This window comes from Populus alba, chromosome 19 (genome assembly GCF_005239225.2).
Source record: "Populus alba chromosome 19, ASM523922v2, whole genome shotgun sequence".
Taxonomy (NCBI): Eukaryota; Viridiplantae; Streptophyta; class Magnoliopsida; order Malpighiales; family Salicaceae; genus Populus; species Populus alba.
The window spans coordinates 19,685,686-19,709,533 of record NC_133302.1 but is presented as its reverse complement, the minus strand read 5'-3'; the positions used below and the strand labels follow the sequence as shown (position 1 = coordinate 19,709,533).

The window sequence follows — 23,848 nt, the reverse complement described above, 5'->3', positions numbered from 1 at the left end:
ATTCTAGGTTAACCGTCCTTTTTTTACTCTCAACTTGAATCAAGAAATTAATTGGTCAAATCTTTGATCAACCAGTTAGATCATTCCAATTTCATAACTTTGTTTTAAACTAATGTTGTGGACTTATTACATTATCTATTTTTATTATGTTAATTTAGTGCAAGAGTGAGGAGTTTTAATGTGGGTTGATAATATATCTATGTTCGCAGAAAAAAAAAGAAAAAGTTATTTTCCTGTATATTAAATTAGAGTTCCAATAACATAAAATTAGAATTTCAATAATATATATTTATAGTGAACCTTAACCGTACAAGAGATATTACTGATTTCTAATAATACTTCTTCATTTGACTATATGAATATTACTCCTTGCCTTTCTCCCTCTCATCATCTGTTTTGGTTATGATGCAATAACAAAATGAATGACCCTTGTTCTGTTCTCACTTGCGCATTTTTTTCCCCTTCTTCTTTTCAAATTTCTTATAAAGCTATACGACATTATATACAATAATTTATCGTCGCCTTCCAACTGAAACATGCTAAACTCCTCCATAAAAGCTCAAATGTTAATTAGAGCACACATTTTCCTCTCGACTCAAAGAAAAATTGGTAGAGGATCGGACAAGAACAGAAGCGGGTGTTGTTTTTATTGCTATTCAGATGGTTCGTTTTTATTGCTATTTAGTTTGGCCTCTGGCGGTGGAGGTGGTGGCCTTCTAGCTGCATTTGCATCCCAACCACCAATGTTCAAGCCCAGTGTCATTGGCCTGCAACATGCAGGCATGAACCCCCATGAAATATAAAATGCTAAGCAATACAATATCGGTGTACATTTGGCTAAACGTATCAGCTAAGTCATATTTCTTTTAAGTATTTAGAGAGACTTGCAAGTATGTTGGTAGTTTTTGCACCAAACTCGTCATATAGAAAACGTAGATTCATCTACGTTGTACAAAGGCTTAAATCAAGAGAAAGATGCCCACCTGCGATGAACAAGTTTGTTATCTGAAAATGGCTTGGAATCTCCATGGCCAGCAATCGTTCTTAGAAAGCCTAGAGATGGAAGAGAAGATCTTAGAATTGGCAGAAATTGGTGTTATTGTGGTCGCTGGTGTTAAGGTTAGTGAATGAGCCATGACTGTATCTCAAACTCGGAGGATTGCTCGAATTCAGGAGGAAAAAATGGAAAGGAAAATTTATCAAGTCAATCATGTCAACAGTGCATGGCATGAAATTACAAGTCGATGGTATTTTGAGCTCTGATTGTAACGGGAAGTAGAAATCCGTAAGCTGACGGTGGATAAAAATGTATTCTTGTGCCTTTTGAGCTCTTTGGTTACCATTGATATCCACACGACACCCTTCTGTGTGATTCTGGCTTGTGGTTTTGTGCCGACAGGCATATTTCCAGAATTCGGGAGCTAATTTCTGAAATCAAATAGGGGTCAATATTCTAGAACACAAAATCACCACAGTTTGCAAACCCTAGAGTACTCACGTCGTCACTTTCATGCTACAAAAGTAACATCTGTTTAAAAAATATGCTCCCAATTTACTTGAGCAATTGGCATCTGATTCCCAGTCAGGAATGATTCTTAACAATAGATTATTAATACTATCTTAAAACCTTGAATTTCAAAGTTACATTCTAGCGTAAATACATATTCCAGCCAAGGGAACCTCTTGTTTCATCAAAATCAAAATTTTTTGATCAAGTTTTACAGCATCAAAAACAATGATCACCAGCTTCATATCCACATTGCAATTATTTCAACAAACAAAAGTAATCCGGCATTTAATCAAGCAAATTATAATTAGCCAAGTCAAATTTGAAATTGCATTCAATATCAAGTTTAAAAAAAATTCACAATCTTGTAATCTAAGAAAATTACACTTCAGGAGACAAAAATGGAGCCATAAGCAAAAATAATCTGAAGGACATAACTAGGTTTCAAATAAAAACTCATAAGTAGCCTGTGTGCCACGGAAAACTGACATTAGAGCTCAGGCATCAATGTTTCACTCATCATCTTCATCGTCAGCAGCTGAGTTGAGAGCATTCAATCGCTCAACCAACTTGGCTTTCCTTTCCTCATAGGTTAGCTTCTTCAAGTTGTACCTGTGATACACAGAAACAATTTGAAGGAAAATACTAAATATATAATTTCAAGTAGCTCCATGCAAAAATGGCATGAGAAGATGGACTTGCAACTTACAGGTAGATGGAAGTGGTGATTTACCATACAAACAAATAAGCTATCACAAAGATGTGTGAGGTGCGTGCAAAAAGTTATCAATTAAATAGCAACAAACCTCTTGTGCTCCTTGGGTGGCTGCTTCTCTGATTTCTTTGCGGTTGGATCAGCACGAATGGCAGCATGAACCTTCTTGTACAATGCCTCCATACCATCAGCATCAATTCCTCTCTTGAGGTACTCACTAAAGTGGGATTGGTATTTCTCAGGTTCATCCTCCATCAATGTCTGGGGTGAAGAAACACAATAAATATCTGAACATTATAATAGACAATATACAAGCACATTTTTTTACAGATGCAATTAAAGACGTGGAAACAACAAAATATAACAAATTGTGTTCATTAAAGCTAGCCACATTTACCCTCATGTATGCAGCAACATGGCCTCCATAAATATATTTGCGGTGAACTTCAGCATCAAGCTGCTTATTGTCCTTTGCAAAGCCAGCAAACCTCTTGTCACTGTGGGGAATATCTAAACCACCATCTAAAGCTCCCTACAAAAGAAAACAGAACGAATTAGTTCAATGAAACACATCAAGGGCACCAATCTAACTATCACAATTCTCAAGCATAAATAATATGATAGGTGAATGGTGTTGTGCAGTCAGATGCTGAATATTGAAATTCAAAGAGAATGCAACTAATGTAAACTAAAAAGAAAAAAAAGAACAAGATAATAAATATTTGTTTAATGAATAAAAAGAGGGCAAAAGTAAAACCACCAAACTGGTTTTATAGTGAAAATATCACTAGCAACTTCTAATGTATTTCAGATACAACATGGCAATGACATCAATAATCCAAATATCATTGCATGATAACATTTACAAAATAATTGATTGAATTGCATGCATTGGTGCTTTAACAAAAATTATACTACAATGAAGAATCATTTTATGACAAGCTTCCCAAGACAAACATAATGGAAAAGGATTTTGCAAAATTAATTGTCTTAATATACCTTAAGTGCACCAAACACACGGTTTCCAGTAGTGGTTCTGAGCAGACCAACGTCAAGTAGGGCACGGAATGGCCTCCTGCTATCAGCTGGTTCAACAGAGAAATCCTCTCCAGTAGCCTGATATTCAAGTTCATAAGCCAAAAACTGTGTAAGACAGCTAATTTTTTTGAGTTAAGTTGTATCATGAAGAGTTAAAATTGGTTGTCAGAGAAGGTGAATCCTTTATCCCCACAATATACCTCCACATTTCCTTCATATTCATCATCCATCTCAAGCATTTTCAATACACGACGAGCCAAGAGAAGTCCAGTGCAGTAAGCTGAACGTGATTCCAAATCAAACAAAAGGTTAGAATAACATATTAGGTAAGCTCATAGTTTCCAGACCCAAAGGATTACCTGCTGCATAGTTTGTAAGACCAGCTTCAAGCCCATATCGAGGAAGCTCATGAGCATAAGCAGAAGCAAGGACTATATCTCCAGAAATGCTTGCAGATGTTATTTGTGCAATAATATCCTTGTTGGTCTAAAAACACAACGTTAAGGTGCAAAGCATATAGAACACAATCTATAACAGTACATAAATTGTTTTTTAAATGCCCTATTGAGCAGGAGCAGTACCCTACACCCAAAGTACACACCAAAAGCAGTTGCACCTCGAATAACATCTCAAGACCTAATGATTCAATTCAAACACAAAAACATCAATTCAAGTCAACATTCATGCACAATCCATAGCCTTATTTAAAAGCAAATGCAGTAATACTAATTATATTTCTACTGTTTTACAGCATATAGCAAATAAATATCCCAAAAATTAGTGGCTAACAATGCTCACAAAAACGCAAAAAAAGAACAGAGTAACAAGAAATGAATATGACAACACGTTAAAGAACAAACCAATCAGAAGGATACAAATCGGACAACGAATCGGTACTTAGGCGTATTGTACTTGTTCTTGTCCTGATTAATCAGGCGAATCCTAGCCCTGTAGTCAGTCTTCCCAGCTACAAGAAAAGAATTCTCATCCATTGATCAAAAAAGGAAAAATCACCAAAACTCATTGAGGAGAATGAACTTTATCAGTAGACAATACATCTAATTAACCAAAAAGTTAAAATCTTTACCTCGCCTTCTCTTAAACTTGACTTGATACCTCTTGAAGTATGCCCTGCTTTTCTGCGACTTGGCAAAGGCCTGTCAAGAAAACAACAGAAAAAAAAGCATACATATAAGCACAAGCCCATTTCTAAAAATTCTACAAAACCCTCATCTCTTCTTAATTCATAGCTTTAAACAGAAAAAAAAATGAAATTTCTATCGTAACCAAAGCTTTTTAAGACTAATAAAATGAAATCTAAAAAACAGTTCGTTTTTTTTAAGAAGAAAAGAAAGAACACATGTAATGTAGTTGAAAGCTAGGGTTTTGAGATTCACCATTGTAGAAGCTTGATCTGGGAGAGGCTAGACGGCTGGTAGGGTTTGAGAGAGAGGTGTGAGAGATATATTGGAACTTGTTATAAACCCTATTCCCTAGTGACTGGCCTATTGGCTCCTCAGATGAACGGCTGAGATTAGATTTTTTGTAGCAGCAAGGGTTTTGTTGATTTGTGACTGGATGGCGTTTTGGTCATTTCGGCCACCAGTTTAAGCATACAAAGCCCAATTCGTTATTAAGGCTGAAGACAGTCCATGGAGCCATTAAAAGAAACAAAATTTCTTGGATGAAATAGAACATTGGAATCATAGTTATGGTGACGATAAAAGGACATAATCTATTATTAAGTTATTAAGATGGTGATTACCGTTGTAATTATTTTTAAAAATAATATTTTATTTAAAAATATATTAAAATAATATTTTTAAAAATTTTATTTTTAATATTAATATATTAAAATGATTAAAAAACATTTTACAAAATTAATTTAATGTAAAAAAAAGATTTAAATTGCAGTTTAACTGTAAAAATAAACAATATCTAGGTTAATTTATGGGGTTGCTGAATCAATTTTAATTAATTATTTTTATTACAAAAATAATTTTTTAGAATTAATCAAAATAAATCAATTATGTTATTATAAATTTAATCTGATGAATCAAATTCTACCAAATTAATATTTTTACCTTTTCAAATAAAAACTTAACTCGCATCAAGCTTGTCATCACGGATTTTCAATTCAACCCGCTAATAAAAGTGGGGTTTAATAACTATAATAAATACATTTCTATTATGCAACCAAAACTTCAACGTCTTCTTGAACCAGCCTGGAAAATCAAGTCCTCCTGTCATGATTTTAAATGCACTTCTCTCAGTGGCATGACCTTGTAAACTATTTTGTTTCTGAATTTTTTTTTCTTAAAATGAAAGACATGAGGACATCTCCCCTTTTTCCCTAATATCTCCGTCACCTCATAAGAGTCACTGTAACCGAGAGCCTGTAGTTTTCACGTTAAGTGCCTATCATGCTATAAGCGTAGATCGAGTGAAGAGAAATGCAGACACAGGGTTAGCTATGGCAACACAAGAGGGACATTTTCAGGACTTCGTATTGTATCATGTGATCAGAATACACACTCTGCAGACATTTTTAACTGCCATCTATGTTAACATGTCTATGGAGGATAGAGATCCCAACCAAATGGGAAAAATTGAATTCTACAGAAACGAAGAATTGCTGTGTTCTTACAGAATTTATCAAGGCCTTTTGACAGCTTCACAGTTGCTCCATTCAGAAGCCAACGCTTTTTAGAATCCTAGTCTATTTGGTAGGAGGAAATTACCAGAGGAAGATGTAAAACAACAGGGGTAGCAAAACGAAGGAAAAGTTCTTGGTCAAAAACAAGAACAGAGAAGAAGGGAAGCCAAAAATCCAATGGCCGCACTCTATTTCCTCTCTCGTAGAGTAGAAAGAACATGAAAAGAGAAGAAAAAAACCTAGAAGAAGATTTTTCAACTTGAAAGATATTGTGTGAGTTTCATAACTTGCATATCATTTACTTGTGATGCAAAGACTAAGCAGATAATTACCCATATCAAGTCTTTTCTCTTGAAACTCAGAGGACTTGATCCACCATTGGAACTTGGACTCATGATAGGAACTGGCTTGAGAAGGAAACCAGAAGGCCGAGAATGCACCAAACCATGAATTGGATTTAATACACAACTAAATTGAGTACTTTATGAGCTGATTGAGAGAGATCTTGGCACCAAACCATGAATCTGATATTTTCATTCCAGAAATGTTTCCAACACAAGTTTTGAGGTAAAATAGAATGATAAGACACATGAGCAGATTTACATTCAATCTGTGCTATTCTTTTCATGGATTGAAAATTATAATTACAAGTATTTTCTGGAAGTGCTTGATTTTCTTGTGCAAAATCGAAGCTTTTCACAATATTCTTGTGAGTTGTGACAACTTGGCATCATTTCAGGAGGCTGAAGCAATTCTAGAAGATATCAGACCTTCACCAGTGCAAACACTTGGGTATGGTGTGGTAAGAAATCAGATTGCTTTTTGTGATACTGCACTATGATTAGTCTATTTCAATCATTTCTGCTCTTTTGGATTTCTTTTCCCCAACTAAAGCCATCTTTTTTTAAAAAAGGATATCTTGTATCTAGAGAGACGTGTTTATGGGATGGGAATGATCTTTTTATTTTGTAGCAAGGACATAAAATAATTACAGGTTGATTTCTCTTTGTTTTGAATGTATGCTTCTGTATGGTCTAGAGACATGCTTCCACAAAGATGTGTATATAATTAACTAGAATTACTCATGCTGTTTACATCAGGTCTTTATTAATCATCAATCCATGATTGAGAAATATCTATTGCGTACCATGCAAATGTCCATTGCATCCTTTATTTACACTATATTTATGTTGTGGACAGGGTTTTGCTGCAGCATCATATACATTGCTAGGTTTGTACACTTTCTTCCTCATGGACAGGCTCTCTATTACTTTTCAAGAACGACTCCCCAAAATGTTGTGGAGTTTGAAATGCTTCAGCTGTATTATATAGAACCAATGATATAAATTCTGGTTTTTTTTTTCTTTTTTGTTGTTTTCCTCACATTCTTCTTGCCAACCAAGCTTGAACTTTGTTTCAGAGTGGGAGAAGACCTTACAATTTATTGCCATCAGTAGCTTCAGTCAGGTATACTTTTATTTGTTATAGTGCCTTGGTTAATGTTCCTTTCACACGCACATAGATGTTGATTTCTAAGCTGATAATGATTAAAACAAACTTCACACATTCTGATATTGTGCTAGTACTCAGATCCTTTGATGTAATCCGTGAAAATAACATGTATCCTTTGATAATAGATCTCCTTTGTCTATTTTGCATGTGTCCTAGGGAAAGCTTTATGTCATTGCTAAATTTAGTTAAGTGCACATTGAGTTTCTCTAATTATTGGTTTCTCACACTCTGCCAGACTATTGATCAGCGGGTTGCTTCTTACAATGGCCCTGAAGATTTTAAGCAAGATGTAAGGTATAAAATAGTTTGCTTAGGCTAGTTTTGAGTTTATTTGAAAGAGTTATAAAATATACAATAATAAAATCTTGAATTTAAAGTTTTTATGTATTTACTGTTTTTCTTCAATAAATGCGTTAGATGGTTGTTATAGTTAGTTGAGGAATTAGTTGAATAACAGAAAGTTAGTTCGTTAGTCAGTTGCAAGGGAACAACAATATTTACAGCTATCTTGAAAACCAAGTAATAATTGAAGATCAATTTGCAGTAATTACAGAACTCTCTCTCCCTTTCAATCTCTTTTATTTCTCCCTCAATTTTCTTTTGAACTTTTGTCCGCCGGTAGATTTTCATCAAAGTGCAGATACACCCCGCAGCTTTTAAACTCGAAAGGCCTTCGGTACACTCCACGGTCGTGGAAATTAAATGTAACTTCATTGCCAGAATATTTACGTAAATGATTTCCCAATTTGAGCTCGTAGTGTAGAATCATGTGATATGAGTCACATGACACCAAGACATCTGTTAGAATCTGTTCTTCCCAGAAAGCAAAGCCGTTTTTACCCTTAACATGGTAATTACAACATACCTGTTGGTTGGGAAAAGGGCCTAGAAAGACAAGGCAGAAAGCAATTCCCTTGAGCTGATGACAATTTGAGGGAAACTGGATGGTGAGTGAAGATCCAATTCCTTTGTCACCGAACCATTCTGGAATTTCACTCCCCGGTAGAACCATTTGAATTCTGCCATATGGGATCTCCTCTCCGGACTGTAACACAGAAGTCACATTTCGAAAATGTGATGAAGCAAGCAAGAAAGAGAGAAGAAATAAAGACGGGGTTAAGAGGGATACCTGAATTTTCAAATGCATTGCCTCTATCAGTTGTTTCTGATCCAATTTGAAGCAATTTCTAAAATCCAATTTCAAGCCGATATTGATGGTTGATGTCACGGTTTTTAGTGATGCACAGTCATGTGCTGTTAGAGTCTTCAGCGAAGGGGGAAGTTCAGGTACCTCTTTAATAGGTGTTCCATGCAAATCCAAACGTTGCGAACCATATCTTTGATTGACAAGGGTAGCTCTTTAATAGGTGTGATTGCAAACCATTTCATAGGCACTGTGATTTCTGGGAAGCTCTCAAGTTTTGAGCAACAACTCATATTCAACCATCTGAGTCTTGTGAGAAACTGGATTGATGATGGCACCTCTTTAATAGGTGTTCCCTTTAGTTCTAATATTGTTATATCCCCTGAAATCTCTGGAAACTTGGTGATCTCTGCGCAACCACTTAGAGAAAGACGAACCAAATTGCCAGTAACTGATTGTGGAACTTCTTTGATTGAAGTTTTGTTCCAAACTCTAACGTGTCATATTTTGTGAAATCGTTGGACACATGGTCACATCTAGGCACCGACTTATTAAAAGGTCACTGAGAACCTTTGAATCAAGCATTGGAAAACTTCTAAGATTATAACAACCACGGAGATCAATTTCTTCCAGCTTGTCAAGATATTGAAGAGATGACGGAACCTCGGTTAAGCTTGGACAGTCCTCTAGTCTTAAGCGCTCTAAATTTTTGGCCATTGATAGATCTGGCAATTCCGTCAAATATGGAGAGCAAGATAGGTTGATTGCTCTTAAATTTCCAACATCCTGTCAATAGAAAAGGCATAATTAGAAAGTTAGCACCTCCAACTTCATATTTCTGATCATAAATCTGTAGCAATTAAATCATACCTTTACTCCTGTCCAAAGTTTTACAAGCTTGCTTTCGCGTAGGTGAAGCTGGACAAGGTGTTCAGAACGAAAAGATGGCGGCAAGGATTTCGAAGGGAATCCATCCCATAGCAAATATCTCAGCTCATTAGGAAGATATTCGAGGCCAGTAGGAGGAAGCTGCATTTTATTTTCTTGGGAGGAACCATCGTGATAGAAATTGAGAAATCTAAGACCATCCATCATTGCGAAGGCATCAGATTTCAAGTGTATCTCTCCCCGGAAATCTAACTCCAAAGATATGCCTTTAATTTTTTGAGTTCCCTGTTAAACAAGAATAAAGAATAAACAAACAATAATACAATCTACTCAAACACATCAACTTTTGAGCAAATACATGAACGACAGTTAATGGCTGTAGCTTTAACCTTATTTTCCTCCAATACTTGAACGACATCACGAGGATGACATAACCTGCTACGTTCGCCAGGAAAATCAGATTCTGCACGAACAATGTTAAATGCCATTTCTTGTAGTAAATCATGCATTTCTAGACGGTCATCAGAAGTAGTTATGAGACACTTATCAATGAGCGTGCTTCTATCGAAAATCACATACCGACTGTTGTAACCCATTTTTGGGTCCCCATAAAAAATAATAAAATAATAATAAATAAATAGCCAAAGAAGATTAGAAAAATAACAGGAGACAGAAGCGCTCAGAAAATGGTCGGAAGATTGGTCAAGGAGGTTAAAAAATACAAAGATTGGATTTTTGACAGTATATTCTTGAAAGATGAGAGCCCTGTTGAGAAGAAAAATTTGAATTTTTGAGGAGAAAAGCCCAAATTTGGATGTTTATGGACTTAATTGGATTTTATTTGATTTTATAGAGGATTGGAGTGCAAGAAAAATTGATTTTTAAGTCAATTTGGGCTTTAATTGGAAGAAATTTGAGTTCTGGGGCCAAAACATAATTTTTTGGAATTTATTAGGTCAAATCAGGGGCTTAATTGCATAAATATTGAAGTTTAATGGCCAATTAGGGGCTTAATTGTGAAAATCCGAAACCAGGGACCAATTTGGAAAACATGGGTAAATAGAGGGGGCTGTCTTGATTTGATCCAGGGGCGTAATTGAAGAAATTGGAAGTTTATTGATCAATTGAGGGCTTAATTGCATAAATCAGAGGCCAAGGACCAAGGTGAAAAACGCGGCCAACTATGGGGGCGAGGAACGAAATTGGCAGGGACGCAATTGAAAGAATCAAAAGATAATTGAGGGCTGAGTTGAAATTGGGCGCATTCTGGCGCCATTTTTAAATGAAACGGCGCGTTTTCCCCAAAACGACGTCATTTCATATATATATATATATATATATATATATATATATATATATATATATATAAAGAAGGACCGAATGGTGCCGTTTTGAACGGCACTGTTCCCCTTTCTTCTTCCTCCCCGAACGTGCAGCGAGCATGGACAAAAGCTTTGTTTAATCAGCCGGTGCCCCTCTCTTCTCGCGTGCGCTGACATGAACCCGGAGCCCATACACCTCGGACGACGCGAAGCCAGGAGGGCCACGCCTTGATCAACCACGCTCGCCGACCAGCCGACCGGCGCTGTGCTGCTCCCCCACGTTGCCCAGCTCAACCCACGTTGTTCTGCTCCCCACGCTGCCCACGCAGCCTCGCTCCCTTTGCTCGCCTATAAAAGAAAGGTGGAGACTGGAAGCACGGGAGGAAAAAGAGAAGAAAAAAACCCGAGACTAAGAGAGAGAGAGGCTGAAGGAGAGAGAAACAGTTGAACTAAAAGTAATAAACACCTAAAACTCAAGGAAACGAAACTGGGAAAAAGAGGAAGAGGATAGGAGCCGAGGAAGAGCTTAGAGAGAACGAAGACCGAGCAGCACCGCTGGGTTACCGAACCGTTAGGAACCGCCGCTTTGAGCCACCAACCTCCGCTGCAGCACCATCAACACGGGCGTTCGACCAACAACATCGCCTCCGCCGTGCCAGGTATTCTTCTCCTCCTGCATTTTTCATTTGCCCTGACTTTAGTTTTTTTCCTCCTGCATGCAGAATCGTTCTGCATGCAGGAGTTAGGGGAAGGGAAAATAATTCCCTTCCCCGTTGGGTTCTTATACTGGGCCGGGTTTCCAGCCCAGTTTTGTTATTAGTTTTCTGGGCCAGGCCGAGTTTGGCCCAGTCCAAAGAGAAGTTTTTGTTGGGCCGATATCGGCCCAGCCTCCTTGCGGGCCGAGATCGGCCCAGCCACCTTGCGGGCCGAGATCGGCCCCTCCTCCTTGCGGGCCGAGATCGGCCCCTCCTCCTTGCGGGCCGAGATCGGCCCAATCCTGTTTTGGGCTGATGTTTGGCCCATTTCCATTTAGTTGGGCCGGCCCAGCCCGTTTTTTTTATTATTATTATATATATTATGAATTATAGTATATTATAATATATATGTGTGTATATTGTGTATATATATTTTTACTTAAAAAAAAATATTTCAAAAAACTCTTAAAAAAATATTGTTGATTTCCTTGAATATTTTTGCCAAAATGGGTTAAATGTTGGTTGGTATTTTTATACTGTAAAGATACAAAATCAATGTTAAAAATACCCGGTTTTCGTAAAAATATCAAAGATTTTCAGAATAAAAAAAATGTTTTTGCTTTCAAAAATTTTTCTAAAAATCCCTAAAAATATTGTTGATTTTTCTGCATTTTTTTATTAAAGTGGATTAATATTGGGTTGTATTTTTTTACCGTAAGGATACAAGCTCAGTATTTAAATACCCGATTTTCGTCAAAACATAAAAAACAAAAAAAAAATAATAATATTTTCAAAAAAATTGTTTTGTTTTAAAATACGGCCTGGTCTCTCCAATATATATAGATATAAACATTATAACATCATATTTTTTTGCACAACAAAGAAAATTTTCAAAACAATATATGAATTAGCATGCATTTTGGCTTTAATAACCAGTTTATTTAAGCCATGGGAACTAGGCCAATATTTCAAAAAAATTCTAAAAATCTTTTTGTTTTCTTTTAGTATTTGGGATTACGAATTTATACGTAAAACGTATTCCTAAATATTATTTTTTTGTATAGACGTTAGAACGGTTAGGATTTTACTCGATAAGATAAAAGACCTTCTTACTGAGGAGGATTTTTCTTGAACCATAGACAGACCAACGACTAGAAGTACAATAACACCTTAGTTTTTATCAGACAATAAAACAATGCAGCTTACCTTAGGTAGGGCGTATTTGGGGTGCTAATACCTTCCCTTTACGCAATCAGTCCCCGTACCCGATCTTTGAGACCAGTTAGGGTTCCTAGTGACCAAAATACTAGGTGGCGACTCCCATTCCATTTTCCACCCACAAAAGACAATATTTTCTTGTATCCCCCATAGATATAGATAGATTTACATTGTAGATAAGAAAATGGAAACAACCAATATAATTTTCGCCGCGACGCCGCACACGTGCGACACCGACCATAAATGCCATCTAATATTCTTGTTGCTTCGTCTGGCTCTTCATTCTATTGAAGAAATGTGCTATGTCAAGAAATATGGGTTTTTGTTCTGAATCCAACCCATCGTAGCTAATTCTCAACGCCCTTTCGATTTGAGGGTCCTACCTCAAATCTGGCCTGCAATGTGTGGGTAGGAAGGAATTCAATGAAGAAAAGGAAACTATCCTCATTACTTCATTCTATGTGTAATGCTTGCGTGTGTTTGGCCAACATTTGCATGATTTAGAATTCAATTTAAAACTGAGAAGTGATAATTGTTTTAGCTATTGTTTGAAATACCTTAAGAAATCTATAGGATAGAGATATCCTAGGAACTTTTGTAATCGTTACAAGTTTTACAGTACTTAATAAATTTCGACAAGTTCAGAACTCTCGTAGAGTATATGAAATTTGTTTGTCGAAATAATTTATTGATGCTCGAGAGAGATTAATATTTACATTAGGAAAACCTGATTATCAACATTAGGAGTCATTAATTTAATCGAGAAAGTTCACATAAGCATAGTTACGGTAAGTCAGAAATCCTAGAACCAGCACAATTGAATTCATTAATATTTAATCAATTGGTTGTTAGTTTTTAATCATTAATTTTTGTTTCATAAACTATCTCATTCGATTTCTCAAATAGATCATAATTTTAAAAACTTTGGAAATTAGTAGTCATTTTTACAAATCCTCGTGAGACGATACACTACTCATCACTTTATTACTTGTTACAATTCGTGCACTTACGAAATTAACCAACACTATTTGTGCAAAGTTATACACACATCCTGCATGTTATATATATTCAGTATGCATACAAAGGTTTGGATATTAATCTCAATTTTGTTAGGCTTGCAATTTGATTTAAGCCATGCTATTGCTTGTGAATTAAGGTGGAGAAGAGCATAAAGATTGAATCCTTCCTTCAGTTTACTATATAAAGTGTATATGGATTGAATTGCTTTTTACTCTCTTATTTATAGCATTCCGCATGTGCAAGAATAAATGTGCACATGATTCATTAGTTAGATGGTTGTTACAGTTTGTTGAGGAATTAGTTGAATAACAGAAAGTTAGTTCGTTAGTCAGTTGCAAGGGAAGAACAATATTTACAGCTATCTTGAAAACCAAGTAATAATTGAAGATCAATTTGCAGTAATTACAGAACTCTCTCTCCCTTTCTATTTTCTTTTATATCTCCCAAAATTTTCTTTTGAACTTTTTGTCCGTCGGTATATTTTCATCAAAGTGCAGATACACCCCCCAGCTTTTCAACTCGAAAGCCCTTCGGTTGTCCACTTCATGGTGGTAGAATTTAAATGTTACTTCATTGCCAGAATATTTACGAAAATGATTTACCAATTCGAGCTCGTAGCGTAGAATCATGTGATCTGAGTCACATGTCTTCAAGTCAAATGATAGAGCACGGGTTTTCTCGGAAGCTAAGACGGCTTCATCATCACCATCATGCTCACCGTTTTTACTCTTAACATGATAATCAAAATATACATGAACATAAGAACGATCATCGAAATCATGGGAGGGAAGAGGGAGTAGAAAGACAAGGCAGAAAGCAATTCCCTTGAGCCTATTACAATTTGAGGGCAACTGTATGGTAACTGAAGATCCAATTCCTTCGCCACCGAACCATCCTGGAATTTCACTCCCCGGTAGAACCATTTGAATACTGCCATCTGGGATCTCCTCTCCGGACTGTAACACAAAATTCACATTTCAAAAATGTGAAGAAGCAAGAAAGAGAGAGAGAAGGAAGGAAGACGGGGTTAAGAGCGATACCTGAATTTTCAAGTGCATTGCTGCTACCAGTGGTTTCTGATCCAATTTCAAGCAATTTGTAAAATCCAATCCATCCCATAACCTGGCGATATTGATGATTGATGTCACGGTTTCTAGTGATGCACAGTTATGTGTTGTTAGCTTCCTCAGCGAAGGGGGAAGCTCAGGTAACCCTTTAATAGGTGTTCCATGCAAAGTCAGATCTTTCAAACATACCATATCTTTGATCGATAAGGGTAGCTCTTTAATAGGTGTTCCATGCAAAGTCAGAACTTCCAAACATACCATATCTTTGATTGATAAGGGTATCTCTTTAATGCCTGTTTTACTCAAGTAAAGACTCTGCAAAGATTTCATAGGCACTGTGATTTCTGGGAAGCTCTCAAGTTTTAAGCAACCACTCATATCCAACGTTTCGAGTCTTGTGAGAAACTGGATTGATGAGGGCACCTCTTTAATTGCAGTTCCCCTTAGATATAATATTCTTATATCCTTTAAATTCTCTGGAAAGTTGGTGATCTTTGAGCAACCACTTAGATAAAGACGTTCCAACTTGCAATTAACTGATTGTGGAACTTCTTTGTTGGAAGTTTGCTCCAAATGTAAGCGTGTCATATTTTGTGAAATCGGTGGACATGTGGTCACATCTAAATTTTTGGCCATTGATAGATCTGGCAATTCCGTCAAAAATGGAGACTCAGATAGGTCGATTGTTCTTAAATTTCCAACATCCTGTCAACAGAAAAAGGCATAATTAGAAAGTTAGCACCTCCAACTTCATATTTTTTATCATAAATCTGCAGCAATTAAATCATACCTTTACTCCTGTCCAAAGTTTTACAAGCTTGCTTTTGCGTAGGTGAAGCTCGACAAGGTGTTCAGCACGAAAAGATGGCGGCAAGGATTTCGAAGGGAATCCATACCATTTCAAATATCTCAGCTTATTAGGAAGATATTCGAGGCCAGCAGGAGGAAGGTGAATTTTATCTTCTTCGGAGGAACCTACGTGACAGAAATTGAGAAATCGAAGACCATCCATCATTGTGAAGGCATCAGATTTCAAGTGTATGTGTCTCGATAACATGGACGTGTCCAAAGATATGCCTTCAATTTCTTCAGTTCCCTGTTAAACAAGAATAAAGAATAAAGAACCAATAATACAATCTACTCAAACACATCAACTTTTGAGCAAATATATGAACGACAATTAATGGCTGTAGCTTTAACCTTATTTTCCTCCAGTACATGAACGACATCAGGAAGATGACATAACCTGCTACGTTTGCCAGGAAACTTAGATTCTGCACGAACAATGTTAAATGCCATTTCTTGTAGTAAATCATGCATTTCTAGATCGTCATGAGTTGCAGTTATGAGACACTTATCAATGAGCTTGCTTATATCGAACTCCACAGACCGACCATAAAAGCCATCTAATATTCTTGTTGCTCGGTGTTGCTCCCATCCTGTGAAGAAATGTGCTATGTCAAGAAATATGGATTTTTGTTCTGAATCCAACCCATCGTAACTAATTCTCAACGCCCTTTCGATTTGAGGGTCCTGGGCTAGTTTCTTCGATGCACTGCGCCATTTTTCGATGCTTTTACCATAGAAAGAGGCACCCAAAACTTTAAGGGCCAACGGATTGCCTTGTACATGCCTTACAATCTGTTTTATCAAGTCTCTTTGATCAATTGTGGGGAAGGAATTCTTCAAGGCTTTTGAGCTAAAGAGTTGGATAGCTACTTCATAGTTCAACCTCTTAACCTCGTATGTTTCGTCTACTACGTTACTAAGCACTTGCTTGTCCCTACTTGTTATGAGAACTTTACTGCCCGCACCAAATGAACTGTTTCGTCCATCAAGCAAATCTCTCCATTCTTCCAAAGCCATTATATTATCCACATCATCCAGAACAATCAAAACCTTTTTACGACGAAGTCTATCCCTCACAAAAGGATCTCGAAAACTCATAGTGTTCAGAGTTTCTTGGCCAAGCAACTGTGAAAGAAAGCTTCTTTGCAAATCAACTTGATGCCTAAAGTTTGCAAAAAAGATTCTATCAAATCCAGAACGAACATTGTTGCACACAACTTCAGCAATCGTTGTTTTACCGATACCGCCCATTCCCCATATCCCTACAATTTGAACATTTGGAGATTCCATATCTAACAAAGACTCAACTGCGCTAACACGATCATCAATTCCAAATAGACCCGTAGTGTGACTAGAAGACTTGGCTTGCAATTTTTCCAAAACATCTCCAACGATTTTTTCAATAAATTCAGACTCCAGCCTGACAAACAACAAGAAGAATAATTTTCTCCTTAGTAGCATACTAAACATACTCACTCCTTATTGGCAATGGATAACAGTTATTGGCAATGGATACAGTTAATCAATCCTTGAAACTGGGAACTACATGTAATCGGTGTTTATCTAAGAAAATCAATGAAATGAAAATGCATATGATGTTGTTTTCTCATATCATCTTATCTTATTTTATAAAATCATCTCAATCAATATTATTTTTTAATATAATATTATCCTTTTCACCTCACAAATAAATAGAGTAATAATAGCTTTTTAAAATATTTTTAAATAACCACTTAATATCACTACACACCTTAATATCTATACAAATAATTATTTATTTATTTTTTTAAAAAAATTATTTTTAATATAAACAAATCAAAATAATATAAAAACACTTAAAAAATTTATTTAAAAAAAAACATTTAAAAATCCAAAAACAAAACCACTTAATATCTATACAAACATTTCGTTACAAATAATATTTTTTTTTATTTTTAAAAATAATTTTTAATGTAAACATATCAAAATAATCTAAAAACACTAAAAAAAATTTAAATTTTTTGTAAAACATTTTAAAACACAAAAAACAAACAACCATTTAATATTTGGACAAACATTTTGCTACAAATAATATTTTTTTTTTATTTTTAAAAATATTTTTTAATATAAACACATCAAAATAATATAAAAACACTAATAAAAATTATTTTTTTTTAGAAAAAAAAAAACATTTTAATACACAAAACAACCAACCACATAATATCTATATATACAAGTGTTTCGCTGCAACATTTTTCAAAATCAAATCAAATAAATATGGATACACAGAGCTCATCATTCTCAATAATTTTAAATTAAATTTCAAATCCTCAACAAATGAACAAATATTTTCTCATGGGATATATTTCAAGAGCTTACCCAGAATTCCCTAAGCCCCATCCAGATAAATTGGCTGCATCCGTCAAAGCGTCTGTGAAGCTCTTCTCTTTGTCCATCGTCAGAGCTTTCTGCTTTATAAGTGTAGCAAATGCATCCCCAAAGCTTCCTGCTTGATTTCTTACATGGGATGGATCCACCTGGTAGAATACCGGAATAACTATCTGTCCATTGTTTTTTCTACACTCAAAAATCTTTACAAGCTCCTCCAAGCACCATTTGGAAGATGCATAGTTTTCAGAAAAAACAATCACAGAAAGCTTGGCCTCTTCAATTGTTCTCAGAAGTGATGCCGAAATCTCATCTCCTCTCTCAAGCTGATCATCTATGAAAGTTAGGATTTGTTTCCGGTTCAAAGCAGCATGGAGGTGGCTGGTAAAACCAACTCGAGTGTCTTCTCCCCTGAAACTAAGGAAGACATCATATTTAATTCCTTGTGGCATCATATTATTTTGTGGAGAAAGAGTCGAAGAAACAAGAGTAAGACTCTGGTGGTAAGGTAGGTCTGGAGGGAGAGAACGGAAGGAACTCAAGGAAAAAAGATGAGGCTGATTTTGAATCAGTAGCTTAGGCTTTACGTGTTTAAGACCCTGCCTTAGAGCATCTCCAACGGGAGAGGCAAATGAGAAGGTAACTTTGCCAATGGCTATTTTTATAGCCATTGATCAATAGTATTTTTTTTTTTCTTTAAAAACAAGGAAATACACTTGTTTTTGTTTTAAATTTTTTTCAAGCATGATTTTTTTTAAAAAAAATTGAAAATATTAATGGTTTTTTTAAAGTTTGAATTTAACTTTTAAAAAAATTAAATTTTTAATAATAACATATAAAACTGAAAATTAAAAATATTCATATAAATAAATTTTAAGTTTAATTTTAAATTATATCTTTTTAACTTTCATATTATTTCATTAAATTTTATATTATTTTTATAAATTACTCATATTAATTATATAATTAATAACATCATAATTATATTATATATGAAATATCTAAATTAGTTACATAATTATATAAAAAATAAATTTAACATGAAATATATTAAAATATAAATGGCTTTTCTAAATAGTTTTTTACCATTGAAATGCATATAATCAAAAAAGCTATATTTATATTATTTAAAAAAACCATTTTATCAATTTAGTTTTTTAATTTGACTTTTTACATTGAAAATACTCTTAGACATATGTATAATTTATAGGCATCAAATCCAAGAATTTTCTTAGGCATTATGGAAGTAACCATTTGTTGATTTCCTGGAAATTCCCCAGTTACAAAGTGATGTGACAGTTTTTTTATAAATTTAATTTTTTTTAGTTTTTTTATTATTTTAATTTACTAATATAAAAATAATTTTTTAAAAATAAAAACGTTACCATATTACAGCTGTGATAGATACCTTTTTTAATATTTCAAATGTATTAGCTATTCTCTTGGCGGAGTAGCAGATCTTTTGTTATTTTCTCTTCGACTTTTTTATTATATATTTTTTTAAAACACTAAACACTTCTGTGTGTCCCACATCGATCATTCTTTAGTCTATTAATTTTTACTTCAAATTCTCTTTAATTTTCCTGGAAATTACGAATTTCTTGTCTTTGTTCTTTAAGGAACGGTTGCTTTTGATAATGGTCATATCAAAATCTGTCAGAGCACTTTTTAGAAATATACTGTGTTTTATAAAAAATTAATTTTTATTTAAATTTAATATTTTTAAATTTTTTGATATATTAAAATTAAAAATATTTTTTAAAAAAATAAAAATAATATTTTAATACATTATAATTTCAGCCCAAGGGAGCTGCCATGCACATGGAAGGAAAGGCGCTTTTATCTTTGCCTGTAAATAATGTTTTTATAAATTTTGATTTTTTTTTATTTTTTATTTGAGAATTTTTTTTAATTTTTTCAGTTTTGTTTTTAATATGCTGGTGTCAAAAATATTTTTTTAAAAATAAAAAATATATTATTTTAATATATTTTTAAATAAAAAACACTTTAAAAAACAATTCTTATTATACTCTCGTAAACATCTTTCTATATCTTTGGTTCAAGTATTTGCCTTGCGAGGACTTTTTTGCTTTTATATTATATTATAATTGTTATGATGATTTAATTGAAAAGAACTTGTTAAAGAGCTTGATATTGTCTTGATACTAGTGATTATTTTTTAAAATTATTTTTTTATTAGAAATATATAAAAAATAATATTTTTTATTTTTTTAAAATTTATTTTTGAAATCAGAACGTCAAAATAATATAATTAAAAAAAAATAATTTAAAATAATCAAAATTCAAATTCAAGTATTTTCTCTCGGCATTACAGAGGGTGCACATTGTTAGCTTCCTGGAAATTTTCCTTGCAGAAAAGGCTTCAAGTCTTGTTATTTGTGATGCGGTAGGAAAGGGCATTTAGGTTTTTGTTTGTCTTTGCTATGTAAACAATGTTTTAATAAATTTTTGAAATTATTTTATATTTTATTTTAGATTAGTTTTTTTTTAGTTTTTTTGTTTGTTTGTTTTGATGTTTTGGTGTTAAAAATAATTCTTTAAAAGTTAAAAAAAAAAACATTATCTTAATTTATTTTCAAGCAAGACATATTTTAAAAATCAACTCTTACTACACTCATAAATACTTTCTATATCTTCAATTCAAGTGTTTGCACATGCCAAAGACTTTTTTTTGCTTTTCACATTATTGTATAATGATTATGATTATTTGATTGAGAAGAACTTGTTAGAGAGTATTTGAGGTAATAATTGTTATTTAAGATAATTTTTATTTGGAAATGTATTAAATTAATATTTTTATTTTTATTTTTTAAATTTTATTTTTAATATCAATACATTAAAACAATATAAAAATAAAAAAATTAATTAAAAAATAAAAAAAATCAAATCCATGTATTTTCTCAGACATTAGAGAGGGTGCACATCTACTTGGAAATTAATTTCCTGTGGACAGAAAGGCTTAATGTCTTGTTATTTGTTTTTTCTTTTTGTCATTTGGTAGAAGAGCATCGAGTTTTCGATACAAGTGTTTGCACGAACTAGGACTTTGTTTGACATCCAATTATATTATAGTGATTATAATGATTTTCATTGGGAAAAACTTGTTACTCTGCCCCAATAATAGGAATTTTTTAAAAAACAAATTGATACAGTTAGAGAATATATATAATATGGTTTAATTTTATTTAAAAAAGAACATAGTTTTTTAAAAAACTGCTATTTTAAACTACGATTTTAATATAAAAGCGATTCAAAATCACAATCGTGGTTCTGTTTACTGCTTTTGGCAATATAATTGGCATGCAGCCATGTAATTATAATTACTTCTTCTTTTTACATGCTTTCTTCCACCTCATTACACACAATCTATTCAAATAAATCGGCAGATGCCTTTTCCTTTTTCCTTTTATATATATTTATTTAATGTGAAGAAGAAGAAGAAAAAGAAGTCGTCTTGAAGGAGAGAGGAAGGGACGGAGGATGGGGCCAATCCTCTTCTTCATATTGACGACTTGACCTTAAGTGCGCTTCCTGGCAAGTGCTTGGGCAGCGTGTTCGGGTCCTTCGGGAAGCTGAGTTTGGAAATTACGTGTTTCTCGTCGTCATGACTGTTGACGAGAAAAGAAGAAGAAGAAGAAGAAACAGTAAAATAATTATTTTTTATCATTTAACTTAATATAATTTTTTTATAAAATTCATTTATTATTGTCATTTTCATTATTGTAATTATTAAAGACAAAAAAATTTTAAAACATTTTAGAAGTACAAAAAAATAATTTAAATATTCTTAAAATAAAGTTCGTAAAACTAATATCCATGAGTGTTTTGGTTTTTTTAACATTTTCATAACAAAACTAACTATATTACTCTTGAAAAAAATAAAATAAAAAAGAAGTTCTTAAAACTTTAATGATTTTTTTTTAATTTTTCCAGGTTGAACCGAGTTAACCCATGAAACACAGGACTCGGTCCCTTGACCGGGTCAACTCCCAAACCGGGTTTAATAACTATGGTTTTTGTATGTCGATGACATTTTTGCCTAGCATTATATTATAATGGCTATCATGATCTGATTGAAAAGAATTTGTCAGAGAAACTATTTGTTATTGTACGTAGTAATAATTATTTTTTAAAGTGTTTTTAACTTGAAAATATATTAAAATAATATTTTTTATATATTTTTTAAATTAAATTTTGATATCAACACATCAAAATAATATAAAAAATAGTAATTAAAAATTAAAAAAAAATCAACTTGATAGAATTGTTTTACCCCCACCATTTTCATGATGTGAGCTTGCATGTCATTATTGCCTTCATCCAACCTTAAGCAGAAAAACGAAAGCAGAAAGAAATGCTCTTTCTTAAAACCTTGATCCAGTGACCTTAGTTTGGATTAGATTTAAATTCAATCAGATGAAGATTAACCCTATTCATGAAAATTTAAGATTTAAATTATTAATCAGATGAAAAAATTAAATTATTCTAGTGTTAGTGTAGGGTTTAAGTAATAGACTGCCACTAAACTAAAAGCGTGTTTGGAAGTATGATTGTTGTTGTTTTTCAAAGTATTTTTCACTTAGAAAAGCATGCTAATAATATTTTTTTTATTTTTAAAAAATTATTTTTGAGATCAGCACATCAAAAACATATTAATTCAAAGCAAAAAAAAAAATTCAAAATTTTTCAAAAAATATTTTTAAAAAGTACTCCCAAACAGACACTAAGCTGCTTAGATACGCTCAAAACAATTGAACTCTTATTCATGGAAATTTAAATGATTTCTTTGTCAACAAAGAGGGCTGGACAGCTTGCTATGTCTTTTAATTAAAATTAAAATTAAAAATTAAAAAAAAAAAACTAAAAATTATTCGTAATTATAAGAGACAAAATAACTTTTAAACATATTAGAAGTACAAAAAAATAATTTAAATGTTCTTAAAACAAAGTTCTTAAAACTAATATCCATGAGTGTTTTAGTATTTTTAATATTTTTATAACAGAAATAACTATATTATTCTTGAAAAAAATAAAATAAAGAAGAAGTCGTCTTGAGTAGGGGTCTTCCAGCGGGCAAGTGCTTGGGCAGTGTGTTTGGGAAGCGAAGTTGCCTTGACATTACGCAATTATGTATTTCTTGTCTTAACGGTGGCTTTCGATAATTAATGGTCATAATGATTAGAGACAAATTAAGTTTAACCGTTTTAGAAGCACTGAGGAATGTTTTCAAATATTGTTTAAAAGTAAAATTTTAAAAACTAGGATTCATGGGTGTTTCGGTAAAATAATTAAAGTAAAATTTTTAGTTATAATCAAAGTGATTTAGAGACATTTGCATCTTAAAAAGCATCCATGTGTTTTTTGAAACAGCACATGTGACATTTTTCTGCAGATCAACACCGCCTTTTACAACTATATTATGAATATGTTTAGTAGTGTGATAGTAATTATTTTTTAAATAATTTTTTGTATCAAAATACATGTTAATAATATTTTTTTTTATTTTAAAAAAATTATTTTTGACATTAATACATCAAAACAATTCAATACATACAAACCATATTAAATTTTAATAATTTTTTTTTTTTGAATTTCGTGGGAACGAACCGCATTCCCAAATACTTTCTAAAACACGTGTGTGTATGACCGCGGAATGGTTTGCCTCCAACAATTATTGCTGTAATTAGAAGAAACATATATTCTCGTGTATCATCATATCACAACTGTGAGATAATTTTTTTAATATTTCAAATGGATTAGCTGTTCCCTTAGCGTATTAGCAGCTTTAGGATCTTTTGTTATTTTTCTCTTCAATTTTTTTTATTATAT

At 33.3% G+C, this 23,848-nt stretch overlaps 2 protein-coding genes across 2 annotated transcripts; both read right to left on the bottom strand.

Annotated features, from left to right (window-relative positions):
* Positions 1-1,814: 1,814 nt before the first annotated feature.
* LOC118038502 (large ribosomal subunit protein uL18) lies at positions 1,815-4,747 on the bottom strand. The gene is made up of 9 exons (XM_035044880.2): positions 4,658-4,747; positions 4,348-4,417; positions 4,136-4,227; positions 3,620-3,746; positions 3,461-3,540; positions 3,222-3,338; positions 2,620-2,754; positions 2,314-2,483; positions 1,815-2,119 (listed from the first exon to the last, which is right to left on the bottom strand). Exons 1-9 carry the CDS (start codon positions 4,658-4,660, stop codon positions 2,020-2,022), a joined length of 894 nt encoding a protein of 297 aa, XP_034900771.1. The 5' UTR covers positions 4,661-4,747; the 3' UTR covers positions 1,815-2,019.
* Positions 4,748-7,849: 3,102 nt separating this feature from the next.
* LOC118038503 (putative disease resistance protein At4g11170) lies at positions 7,850-18,608 on the bottom strand. The gene is given in 10 exon segments (XM_035044881.2): positions 7,850-8,780; positions 8,783-9,038; positions 9,166-9,358; positions 9,443-9,745; positions 9,850-10,042; positions 14,151-14,671; positions 14,756-15,487; positions 15,573-15,878; positions 15,983-17,051; positions 17,990-18,608. Coding segments are annotated over 10 exon segments (4,797 nt in total). The 5' UTR covers positions 18,451-18,608; the 3' UTR covers positions 7,850-8,017.
* Between the last annotated feature and the right edge of the window lie 5,240 nt (positions 18,609-23,848).

Coding starts and splice junctions, on each gene's coding strand:
- LOC118038502 (XM_035044880.2), bottom strand. Junction 3,541..3,619: donor TCTTACAAACTATGCAGCAG/GTAATCCTTTGG, acceptor AATCACGTTCAG/CTTACTGCACTGGACTTCTC. Junction 2,484..2,619: donor ATGTTGCTGCATACATGAGG/GTAAATGTGGCT, acceptor TCTTCACCCCAG/ACATTGATGGAGGATGAACC.